Source organism: Bos indicus, chromosome 7 (assembly GCF_029378745.1).
Source record: "Bos indicus isolate NIAB-ARS_2022 breed Sahiwal x Tharparkar chromosome 7, NIAB-ARS_B.indTharparkar_mat_pri_1.0, whole genome shotgun sequence".
In the NCBI taxonomy this organism is placed as follows: Eukaryota; Metazoa; Chordata; class Mammalia; order Artiodactyla; family Bovidae; genus Bos; species Bos indicus.
Window position 1 is genome coordinate 2805127 of NC_091766.1, and position 13143 is coordinate 2818269.

Here is a 13143-nt window from a genome sequence, read left to right on the forward strand (position 1 = left end):
CTTTTTTTTGGATTTTAATTTGTATTGAACATTTTTGATTCTTCTGTAGATTTCTACCAAACTATTTAGAACTTCTTGACTGTCTCTCAAAAAAATTCCAATAATCCTCCCCACCACAGAGCCTCTCAGAACCTTTTATTAGACTTATAATTAAAAAATGATTGCTGTGATGCTATTTTAACTCTTTTAAAATTTCATTTTCAACACATGTGTTGCTACTATTAGACACAGAAGTTTGTTTTCTTCCTACTAACTTTTTCCATGGTAATCATTCTTAACTATCCTATTGTCTCATAACTTATCTTTGGGTAAATCATATTATCTGTAAATTCCACTTTTGTTTATTCACACTTTTATATTACTTTATTTTTTCCCTAACTGTGCTGTAAAATGTTGGATAAAAGCAGTAACAGTGGGTTTCCTTGTCTGGTTCTCTATCTCACAGCAACGCTTTCAAACTTTCACTTTTTTGTGTGCAATTAGCTGAATTGCCTGCAGAGTTGTTGATCAAATTAAGAAAGAATTGTTTTATTTATAAATCGTTAAGAATTTTATGGCAAAAACTGATGCAAACTTCATTAAACATTTTTTCTTTATTTATAATGCCAAATCTCATCCAATACTTTACTCTGCATGTCATGAACAGAATGTTTTGCTAACATTTCTAGTATTTCAACAAGCTTGCACTTCTGGACTATGACTTTCATCACAGCGTATCACCAGTTATCCTCTTAATATATTATTAAACTTATTCTGATAATGTTTTCTTTCAGATTTTGGCCTTGCTATCCATAATAGATGGATAATAATTTCAATCCTTACCCCTTTCCTTGTCAGATACTGGTATCAGTGTTACACTATCTACGTGAAACAAATCAGAGACTGTATCTCATTTTTCTATTCTCCAGAATAACCTCCACGAACACGGTTTTTCTTTTTAAAGTAGCTCATATAATTTACCAGTGGAACTACAGGAATTAAATATTTCTCTATGGGAAGAGTTTTCATTGTGATTCCAATTACTTAAAAGGTTTTAAGACTATTTGAGTTGTCCAGTGTTTCTGTGTCACTTGGTATATAATTTTCTAAGAACTTGATTAATTTGTCAAGCCTTTCATATGTATTGCAATGAAAAAAATTGCCATATTCTCCTAAAATATCATTTTTTAAAGATACATGCATATCGGTATAGGAGAAGTGACTATTCCTCTTCAAGTCTAAATCAATAAATCAGAGTCCAATTAGAATTCTGACATGGAATGTTCCAACAGAAGACAAAGGAAATCAATATTTGCTCTGAAAAGAGAATTCCAGATCTCACATGTGCATATTTCAGGCACACATCAACCAATCCTCTGCTCCCTGTTTACTTTGCACACATATTTCAAGAAAAACAGACCTAGATGTGTGTATGCGCGTGTGGGCTCAGTCCCTTCAGCCGCCTCTTTGTGACACCATGGACTATAACCCGTCAAGCTCCTCTGCCCCTGGGATTCTCCAGGCAAGAACACTGGAGTGGGTTGCCATGCCCTCCTCCTGACCCAGGGATGGAACCTGCGTCTCCTGCATTGCAGGCAGATTCTTTACCCACTAAGCCACCTCAGAAGCCATGTAGATACACAGATATTTTCAATATCCAGTGCAAGGAGAAAGAGTGTCCAGAACAACTGAAACTCTGGTAAATCCACAGCTCGTTCCTGAGATAAAGCAAGCACAACAGTGTGGTAGAAACTCCCCCTGGACCTGGTTTAATGAAATCCAAACCTCTCTCCTAGTGTGAACCCACATGGATTGCTGGGTGGGGCATCTAGGAGCTGTCAGGACAGCCAAGAGGAGCAAATTCACATACCCACAGTTGAAAGGCATCTGGTTTACAGCAGACTCCAAGTGCAAGACAGAACCAGAGGCCCAGACACCAGGGAACACCCAGACGACCCTGGGCAGATGCTGGGAACTGACGACCGTGCATCACTGTGTGGAAACGCCACTCTGGGTTTACAGCATGCCTTTCTCCCTTCTGTTCATACCCTCCCATCCAGCTCCCTTTGCCCAGCCTTGGGTATGAAAATGGGGGTGGGAGGACAGAACACCAAAAGAGATGAAGTCTAGTGGAAAGATCATCGGGTCTGTCAGGGGTGCAAGCCCATCCCATCACCTCCACATGAGGCTAACTTACTACCTCCAAACTGACCTGTGACGTCCAGGTGGAAGGAGACCTTCTGGCCCCCGGCCTCGCAGCTGTACTCCCCGGCGTCCGCCTTGCCCGCCTGCTGCACCACCAGCTGCCGGGTGCAGCCTTTGGCTTCCAAACGCACTTTCGAGCTTGAACTCAGCTTCTTCCCGTCTTTGTACCACGTCACCTCCGTCTGGGCCTGGGCCACCTCGCAGTTCAGCGTGGCACTCGCCCCCGCCACGGCCTGCACTTCACTGCGTGCTGGCTGCTCCTTGGCGAACACCACTGAGGGCTCTGAGGATAGAGGGATACACAGGGTCAGAGACCCCATCTCAGTCAGGATGGCAGCCCCGGGCAAAGAAGACCTGGATGGGGAGCTGGGAAGCAGGGTGGTGGGAAAGAGTGATGGAGCTGGAGACTTCTTCAGGTTCTGCACCAGCCCTGTGCCCTGCAGAGGAAAACTCTTTCTCAGCAGCAAGTCACACAAGACATGCATTCTCCCACAGATCCATGTCAACTGGCCTGGGAAAGGGGCTTTTGAAAAAGACATCACCCCTGCTCATGACATCTGCAGGTTCACAATGCAAATGTCTGCCAACCTTCTGAGATAGTGCCCCAGTCTTCTCCATATGGTTATGCAAGTAACTTTTCATCTGCAATCAATGGAGATGTCTTAGGCTCAGCACCCATGCCTACTCTTACTCTCGTCAACTTGTGGCAATCTGCTGGGAGTGCCTGCACCTCCCCATGGCTTTCTTTGTCATTGTTTGAGGAATGGAGAAGCTGAGCACCTTTCCTCAGGACTGGGTTCATTATTACGGTTTTCTTCTTCCCAGTAACACTATTCAAATCTTTTGCCCACTTACCCTTGGTAGACTCTCTCTTTTCTTGATTCACCTCTGGCCACTCTTTATGGTTTAAATACCAAAGAATGACACATAGGTAAGTTTTAAGGATATTACCAACTGTGTGACTCGCAGTTTCACTTTCTGATCAAAACCTGTGATAAATCAAAGTTTTTCCTTTCAACAGGGTCACATTGTCCTTCCATCCCTTTGAGTGTAAAGTATTTCTGTTCTATTTAAGAAATTTTTTTTTAACCTTCGTCTTTAAAGAAACCACACTCTTATCTGAGAGTTTTTGGGGGTTTTACTTTTTACACTGAGGTTTCTAACCTACTACATGTTTACTTCTGTGTGTGGTGTGAACTGTTACAATTTATTTTTTCCCTATGGTTCAATGGTCCAAGCACCATTTATGAAGACAACATCCTTCCTTGACTTTTCTGACACACAACACAATAACAAAAGGAGGACACAGGGGCTTGAGAGGGAATGGGTGGTGAGAACCCATTTATGCCATGAACTCCTTCTGAACTCAGTCTTCTATTCCTCTGATGTGGTAACTATTCCTGCACTGGGATCCCCTTATCTTGAAAACTGCAGCCTTATGATAATCCCTGACATCAGGTCCCAGTATATACCCCCACCATGATTTTCTTGAAGAAAGCAGTGTATTGGCTGCATCTTGCCTTTGAAAAGTGAAGTCGCTCAGTCGTGTCTGACTCTTTGCGACCCCATGGACAGTAGCCTACCAGGCTCCTCCGTCCATGGGATTTTCCAGGCAAGAGTTCTGGAGTGGGTTGCCATTTCCTTCTCTATTCGTCCATCTGACCACTCACAAAACAAATTTGGTTCCATTTTGATTGCTAATAAAACACCTTTGATTTTTCCCCCCAGATTTCTACCCCTTTATTGCAACCTCTGACTGTCTCTCAAGAATTTGAATCCTTTCCCCACTCACAGTCTCTTAGCAACTTTTATCAGATTGAAATTACAAAAAAAAAAAAAAAAAAACAACTTTCGCTGGTCTAACTCTTTCACACGTATTTCATTTTCCAAGCATTCCTTGCCCCCTTAAGACATAGAAATGTTTTCTGCGTGTTAATTTTTTTGCACACTGATCCTATTCAAGAATCCTATTCAGTCTAATCATTTATCTTTGCGATTGTCTGAGTTGATCATCCCATCATCAGCAAATTCTACCTTTGGTTTTTGCCAAAACTGTTGGCAAGTAATTTTATTTTCCTCCTTATGCAACTCAGGGGTTAGTCGCCAATCTGTATTGTGCCTCATGTCAAAGATTTCCTTGCCCATCTCAAGTGAGACGTTGCTGTAATTCTGCAGGAATTTTACGTTAATAATTAAGAACACTTTTATACAGTTCGCCAATAGTTTTATGGCAGGAACTGATACTCAATTTAGAAAACTTTTTGTCTCAATGTATGACCTTCAAGTTTAATCAACCATTTGATTCTGAACTCATGAAGATGGTCACATCTTTCTGTACTCAATCTCTTACTGTCCAGCTTTCTATTTATTCACACTGCCAACATTAAATTCAACGTGCAATCCTGGAATTTCATCACAGGTCTCTAACTGTGGATACATTGCTGAATTCATTTTGTTAGCAAATGTTATAATTTATTATTTTGACCTTGATATTTGCAGTAGATTTGTCTGGATTTCATTCTCCCTGCCTTTCTTGTGTGATTATGGTGTTGATGCTATGTTCTGTACATGAAGAGAGTTATGGATGGTATCTCCTTTTTCTGTCTCTAAGATCATCTCCACAAATAAGGAAGAAGAGTTTTTCAGGAAATTTTGTATACCGTACCAGAGACCTACAGGGCTGACTTTTCATTATTAGTCCTACTGATTGACAAGTCATACAACTCTGACTTCTACTTTTTTCTGTCCTCTTTCATATAGTTTACTAGAATTTAGCCAAATTTCACGATTTTTCAATGGTTTTATCTTAGAACACTCTCTCCTATTCTCAGAAAACCACATTCTACAGAGATGCATGGTGAGACCTGGGATGTCTATACACACCCATAAATCATCCTACCCTGATAGGTATTGCCACCTAGGAGTCAATGGCATGGTAGCCCAGCCCTATTTGGCGTGAAGACTCTCTTCCCAGAAGAATAACCTGATTTCTTGGGCTGCCTTAAGTTCCAGCCACAAGAAACAGACCGTTAAGAAAATGCAACAAAATAAAGACTGCTTGAGGGACAAAAACTCCTGAACTGATTCTATGAGGCCACCATCAGCTTGATACCAAAGCCAGACAAAGATATCACAAAAAAGGGAAATTAAAGGCCAATATCACTAATGAGCATAGATGCAAAAGTCATCAACAAAGTTCTAGCAAACAGAATCCAGCAACACATTAAAAGAATTATACATCATGATCAAGTGAGATTTATCCCAGAGATACAAAGATTCTTCAATATATGCAAATCAATCAGTGTGATACACCATGTTAACAAATTGAAAGAAAAAACATGATCATCTCAATAGATGCAGAGAAAACTTTTGACAAAATTCACCATCCATTTATGATAGGAAAAAAAAACCATCCAGGAAATTGGCATAGAAGGAATACACCTCAACATAATAAAGGCCATATATGACAAACCCACAGCAAACATTATTCTCAATGATGAGAAACTGAACGCTTTTCCTTTAAGATTGGGAACAAGACAAGGGTGCCCACTCTCACCACTATTATTCAATATAGTTTTGGAAGTCCTAGCCATGGCAACAAAGAAGAAAAAGAAATAAAAGAAATGCAGATTGGAAAAGAAGAAGTAAAACTCACTGTTTGCAGATGGCATGATACTATACATATAAAACCCTAAGAGGACCACTAAAAATCTACCAGAGCTAATCAATGAATTTAGTAAAGTCACAGGATATAAAATTAATACACAGAAATTCCTTGCATTACTATATACTAACAATGAAAATTCAGAAAGAGAAATTAAGGAAACAGTTCCATTCATCATTGCAACAAAAAGAATAAAATATCTAGGAATAAACCTATTTAAAGAAACATAAGACCTGTATGCTGAAAACTATAAGACACAGATCAAGGAAATCAAAGACAACATAAACAGATGGAGAGATATACTATGTTCTTAGATTAGAAGAATCGATATTTTGAAAGTTACCATACCACCCAAAGCCAGCTACAGATTCAATGTAATCTCTATCAAGCTACCAATGGTACACCCATAGAACCAGAACAAAAAAGTTTCATTATTTGTATGGAAACACAAAATCCCTAAGCAATCTTGAGAAAGAAAAACAGAGCTGGAAAATTCAACTTTCTTGACTTCAGACTATACTACAAAGCTAATAGTCATCAAGACAGTACCGTACTGGATCAGAAACAGAAATATAGATCAATGGGACAAGATATAAAGCGAAGAGATAAACCCACACACCTATGAGCACCTTATCTTTGACAAAGGAGGCAAGAATATACAACGAGAAAAGACAGCCTCTTCAGTAAGTGGTGCTGAGAAAACTGGATTGCTACATGTAAAAGAGTGAAACTAGAATACTTCCTAAAACCAGACACAAAAATAAACTCAAAATGGATTAAAGACTTAACGTGAACGTGAAGTCGCTCAGTCGTGTCCAACTGTTTGCAACCCCGTGGACACCAGGCTCCTCTGTCCATGGGATTTTCTAGGAAAGAGTACTGATTGATTCATGTTGTATTATGGCATAAACCAATACAAAACTGTAAAGCAATTTTCCACCAATTAAAAAAATTTTTTTAAAAGATTGCTTCCCCAGTTAGAGGCTGCTAGGACAGTAGCTCTTCATTAGCCATGCCTAATGGTGTGACTGGAGAAGGCAATGGCACCCCACTCCAGTACTCTTGCCTGGAAAATCCCATGGACGGAGGAGCCTAGTAGGCTGCAGTCCATGGGGTCGCTAGGAGTCGGACACGACTGAGCGACTTCACTTTCACTTTTCACTTTCATGCATTGGAGGAGGAAATGGCAACCCACTCCAGTGTTCTTGCCTGGAGAATCCCAGGGACGGGGGAGCCTGGTGGGCTGCCCTCTATGGGGTCGCACAGAGTCGGACACGACTGAAGTGACTTAGTAGCAGCAGCAGCAATGGTGTGACAGAAGCCACTTTTTCCTTTCCACTTCTAAATTCAACAATGTAATGCCAAGGGGAATACTTACCTACAACATCCAAACTCTTTGAAGACGAAAACAAACTCATATTTGATCTAAGAAGATCTCCCTAAACAGCACAGGTGTTTCTCCACTAATCATTCTTTCTTCCCTTTGCCAGGACATGACAACATAACACAGCTCTATTTTTTGCTACCTTTGGGCAACCCGAGCGTTTAAATCCAGGAAAAGGAAGGAAGGCCTCCCAGAAATCTCAAATTTCATCACCCAAAGTTCACTCCTGAAAAAACTCTAAGTAAGATTTTGTGGCCAACATGTACCCTAATCTGGGATCTATCATATTGAAACACCTCTAGCCAACCAAGAACCAGTACTAGGTTTCAGATGAGGGCATGCGATTGCTCTCAGGTAAGACATATGATGGGAGGAAAGTCAGGTATCCACAGGCCTGCCTTAGCCCTCCAAGCATCAGGGAGTGCCAGGGTCCCCTTAGGGATATTACAATGGAGGAAGTATTGTTCAGGCTTCAGAAGCAGGAGAGCAGGCCCTTGACCTTCCTTCTGACCTGCTAGGACACTGCCCGCATTTCCTGCCTGTCTGCAAGCACAGCAAGTTAGGTGGCACTTTAGACAAGAAAGGGAGTGGGTCTTGGAATTCTTGAGCCCCTGGATTCATGCCTGAGTTTAATGAAATCCTATGACTCACAAGATAAAGCAAACAGCACCATAAAAATGTTAAACTAAAATCACAGCTGCATTTTTGCATGCAAACTGATGCAGCCTGGGGTTACGGGGGCCCCCCAAACTGCAATCCGAAGTCTCATCAGTGGAGTGGACTGCCGCTGAGGCCCTCTTCCCAACTGGGACTCCAGATTGCTGTTAACAAGAGACTTCTCAGCATGATGTTTAAGTCTGGATGTTGGTCAGCCCAATTTGGTGATATATGTGCTGTTACTCTTTGCTTTTGCTTAATCATTTTCATTGGAGGATAATTACTTTACAAGATTGTGGTGGCTTTTGCCATACATTAACACAAATAAACCACAGGTACACATGTGTCCCCCCATCTGAAGCCCGCTTCCACCTCCCTCCCCACCCTATCCCTTTGGGTTGTCCCAGAGCACTAGCTCTGAGTGCCCTGCTTCATGCATCAAACTTGCACTGGTCATCTATTTTACATACGGTAATATACATGCTTCAATGCTATTCTCTCACAATTTCCCACCCTTGCCTTTTCCCACAGAGTCCAAAAGTCTGTTCTTTACATCTGTGTCTCTTATGCTGCCTTGCATATAGGATCATTGATACCATCTTTCTAAATTCCATCTATATACACATTAATATACTGTATTGGTGTTTTTTTTTCTGACTTACTTCACTCTGTATAATAGGCTCTAGTTTCATCCACCTCATTAGAACGGATTCAAATGCGTTCCTTTCTACAGCTGAGTAATACTCCATTGTGTATATGTCTTCTCTTGTGTTGTTGGAAGAGGTAAACTTCAAACTGCAATTTGAAGTCTCATCTGTGGAGTGCACTGCCGCTGAGGCCCTCTTCCCAATTGGGACTCCAGATTGCTGTTAACGAAAGACTTCACAGCGTCCTGTTTAAGCCTGGATTTTTTTTAGCTTACCTCTTCCAACAACACAAGAGAAGACTTTACACATGGACATCACCAGATGGTCAATCCTGAAATCAGATTGATTATATTCTTTTCAGCCAAAGATGGAGAAGCTCTATACAGTCAGCAAAAACAAGACTGGGAGCTGACTGTGGCTCAGATCATGAACCCCTTATGGCAAAATTCAGACTTAAATTGGAGAAAGTAGGGAAAACCACTAGACCATCCAGGTATGACGTAAATCAAATCCCTTACAGTTATACAGTAGAAGTGAGAAATAGATTTAAGGGACTAGATTTGATAGACAGAGTGCCTGAAGAACTATGGATGGAGGTTCATGAGACTGTACAGAAGGCAGGAATAAAGACCATCCCCAAGAAGAAGTGCAAAAAGGCAAAATGGTTGTCTGAGGAGGTTTTACAAATAGCTGACAAAAGAAAATAGGCTAAAGGCAAAGGAGAAAAGGAAGGATATACCCAATTGAATGCAGAGTTCCAAAAAAAATAGCAAAGAGAGATAAGAAAGCCTTCCTCAGTGATCAGTGCAAAGAAATAGAGGAAAACAATAGAATGGGAAAGACTAGAGATCTCTTCAAGAAAACTAGAGATACCAAGGGAATATTTCATGCAAAGATGGGCACAATAAAGGACAGAAATGGTATGGATCTAACAGAAGCAGAAGACATTAAGAAGAGGTGGCAAGAATACACAGAAGAACTATACAAAATGATATTCATGACTCAGATAACCACAATGGTGTGATCACTCACCTAGAGCCAGATATCCTGGAATGCAAAGTCAAGTGGGCCTTAGGAAGCATCACTATGAACAAAGCTAGTGAAGATGATGGAATTCCAGTTGAGCTATTTCAAATCAGAATGATGATGATGCTGTGAAAGTGTGCACTTAATATGCCAGCAAATTTGGAAAACTTAGCAGTAGCCACAGGACTGGAAAAGGTCCGTTTTCATTCTAATCCCAAAGAAAGGCAATGCCAAAGAATGTTCAAACTACCGCACAATTGCACTCATCTCACACGCTAGAAAAGTAATGTTCAAAATCCTCCAAGCCAGGCTTCAACAGTACGTGAACCGTGAACTTCCAGATGTTCAAGCTGGATTTAGAAAAGGTAGAGGAACCAGAGATCAAATTGCCAACATCTGTTGGATCATCAAAAAAGCAAGAGAGTTCCAGAAAAACATCTTCTTCTGCTTTATTGACTATGCCAAAGCCTTTGACTATATGGATCACAACAAACTGTGGAAAATTATTAAAGAGATGGGAATACCAGTCCACCTTAACTGCCTCCTGAGAAATCTCTATGCAGGTCAAGAAGCAGCAGTTAGAACTGAACATGGAACAACATACTGGTTCTAAATTGAGAAAGGTGTGTGTCAAGGCTGTATATTGTCACACTGCTTATTTAACTTACATGCAGAATACATCATGCAAAATGCTGGACTGGATGAAGCACAAGCTGGAATCAAGCTTGCAGGGAGAAATATCAATAACCTCAGTTATGCAGATGACACCACCCTTATGGCAGAAAGCGAAGAACTAAAGAGCTTCTTGATGAAAGTGAAAGAGGAGAGTGAAAAAGCTGGCTTAAAACTCAACATTCAGAAAACTAAGATCATGGCATCCAGTCCCATCACTTCATGGCAAACAGATGGGGAAACAGTGGAAACAGCAGAGACTTATTTTCTTGGGCTCCAAAATCATTGCAGATGGTGACTGCAGCCATGAAATTAAAAGGTGCTTGCTCCTTGGAAGAAAAGCTATGACCAACCTAGACAGCATATTAAAAAGCAGAGACATTACTTTGCTGACCAAAGGTCCATCTTAGTCAAAGCTATGGTTTTTCCAGTAGTCATGTACGGATGTGAGCACTGGACCATAAAGAAAGCTGAGTGTTGAAGAACTGGTGCTTTTGAACTGTGGACATGGATAAGACTCTTGAGAATCCCTTGGACTGCAAGGAGATCCAACCAAACAATCCTAAAGGAAATCAGTCCTGAATGTTTATTGGAAGGACTGATACTAAAGCTGAAACTCCAGTACTTTGGCCACATAATGTGAAGAACTGACTCACTAGAAGAGACCCTGATGCTGGGAAAGATTGAAGGCAGGAGGAGAAGGTGATGACAGAGGATGAAATGGTTGGATGTCATCACTGACTCGATGGACATGAGTTTGAGCAAGCTCCAAGAGTTGGTGATGGACAGGAAAGCCTGGCATGCTTCAGTCCATGCGGTCACAAAGAGTCGGACATGACTGAGCTGAACTAAATACTCCATTGTATTCCAACTCCTTATCCATTCATCTGCTGATGGACATCCAGGTTGCTTCCATGTCCTAGCTATCATAAACAGTGCAGCAATGAACACTGGGGTACATGTGTCTCTTTCAATTCTGGTTTCCTTGGTGTGTATGCCCAGCAGTGGCATTGCTGGGTTATATCGCAGTTCTATTTCCAATTTTTTAAGGAATTTTCACTGTACTCCTAGAGGCTGTACCAGTTTGCATTCCCACCAACACTCTGTTACTCTTTTCTATTGTTTGTTTCTTTTAATGATTATATTGAAATTAAGTTAAATAAACCTCTATTAAATATTTAAATTGCTTATTTGTGTGTAATGAGCTGTTTCTTTTGAAAACAAATTCTTTGAACCGGAACTGAAAGTAAAACTTTTGGTAAAATGGGTTTTGACACCAGGGAAAACAAAAAGCTTCTGGGCAGGTGAGAAGACAGTGGGACTGAGCCTAACCGCCTGGAAACAGGTGGCGGAAACGGCTGCGCCTCTTTCCAATGCACGCTTGCCATTCATCCTCCTCCAGGCCAAAATGGGTATCAAGATGGGACACGAAGACTGAGAGGCAAGAAGAGATGAAGGTTATAGGCGAATGCACACATAGTGTGATGAGACCAAAAGCCAGTTCCCTCACACCTGCACACAGGCTAGCTCAGCGTCCTCCTCCAGGACTGACCTGTGACGTCCAGGCGGAAGGAGACCTTCTGGCCCCCGGCCTCGCAGCTGTACTCCCCTGCGTCCGCCTTGCCCGCCTGCTGCACCACCAGCCGCCGCCCGCGGCCCGTGGCCTCCACACGCACTTTCGAGCTCGAACTCAGCTTCTTGCCATCCTTGTACCACGTCACCTCCGTCTGGGCCTGGGCCACCTCGCAGCTCAGCGTGGCACTCGCCCCCGCCACGGCCTGCACTTCACTGTGTGCCGGCTGCTCCTTGGCGAACACCACCGAGGGCTCTGGGGACAGAGGAGGATACATGGGGTCAGAGACCCAAGCTCAGTCAGGACGGCAGCCCCGGGCAAAGAAGACCTGGATGGGGAGCTGGGATTTGGGGTGGTGGGAAGGAGGCACACAGCTTGAGACTTCTCAGGCTCTGCACCAGCCCTGTGCTCTGCAGAGGTCCCCTGCCTCTCTCAGCAAAAGTCACACAATTTATGCATTCTCCATGTAAGCTGGCTCAGTTGTCAGGGGGGCCGTTGGAAAAGACTGGTCTGTTGTGCATGGCATCCACAGGTTCACGAGGCAAGTGTTCCCCAACCTTCCTAGATGGTGCCCCAGTCTTCCCCATATGGTTATGCAGGGAATGTTTCACCTGCAGTCCACAGAGATGCCTTAGGCTCAGCACCCACGCCTATAAGTTCTATTGCCAACGTGCACGCTTGCACCTCCCCATGGTCTTCCCTTTCACTGTCTGAGGAGTGGAGATACTGACCACCTTTACCATTAGGACTGGGTTCACCATTACTGTTTTCTTCCTGGTGACACTATTCAAACCGAAACAGATGGGTCGTCATGGGTGCATTCCTAGCCTTCCTCTATGAGGCCAGAGCCTTCCCCACAGTACTGTGTAAGCCATGTTCTCATCTGCAGTGAGTGAGACTTGCTGAGGCTCCACCCTCACCTACTCTCACTGTTGGCAAAATGATGGGATTGAGTGCACCTCCTGTGACGCTCTTTTGCATTTTTTCTGATGAGTCAAAGTAAAAAACCCTTTCTGATGTTTTCGCTCAACAGTGTTTGCTCTTCTGTATTGTCCCTGTTCAAAGGTTTTGCCTTATTTTCAATAGCGGCGTCTGTCGATTATTTGTTCATTTGAAGGACCTGTTTATTTATATATATTTAAATGCTAGGCACTGACAAGTCTGTGTGTTCTAAGTATCTTCCATATCTGTGTGGTTTGCCTTTTACGAACTTATGCTATCTTCTGGTGAATCTTCATGTTTAGTTTTAATGTAGTCAAGTATTTTAAATTTGTTTCAGTATGGTTGAGAGCTTCCAAGTGGTGCAAGTGACAAGGTATCCGCCTGCCAATGCAGG

The 13143-nt window shown here is 42.3% G+C and overlaps 1 protein-coding gene across 39 annotated transcripts in view; it reads right to left on the bottom strand.

Annotated features, from left to right (window-relative positions):
• Positions 1-13143, bottom strand: part of OBSCN (obscurin, cytoskeletal calmodulin and titin-interacting RhoGEF) — a 230155-nt gene that overhangs the window by 168981 nt on the left and 48031 nt on the right. For 36 of the 39 annotated variants that reach the window (XM_070792362.1, XM_070792359.1, XM_070792355.1 and 33 more), the window contains 2 exons: positions 11787-12062; positions 2192-2467 (listed from right to left, as the gene is read on the bottom strand). In XM_070792362.1, coding sequence (XP_070648463.1) covers positions 2192-2467; positions 11787-12062 — 552 coding nt within the window. The remainder of the gene's footprint in view (positions 1-2191; positions 2468-11786; positions 12063-13143) is intronic. The other 3 variants (XM_070792374.1, XM_070792356.1, XM_070792361.1) reach the window with 2 other exon arrangements.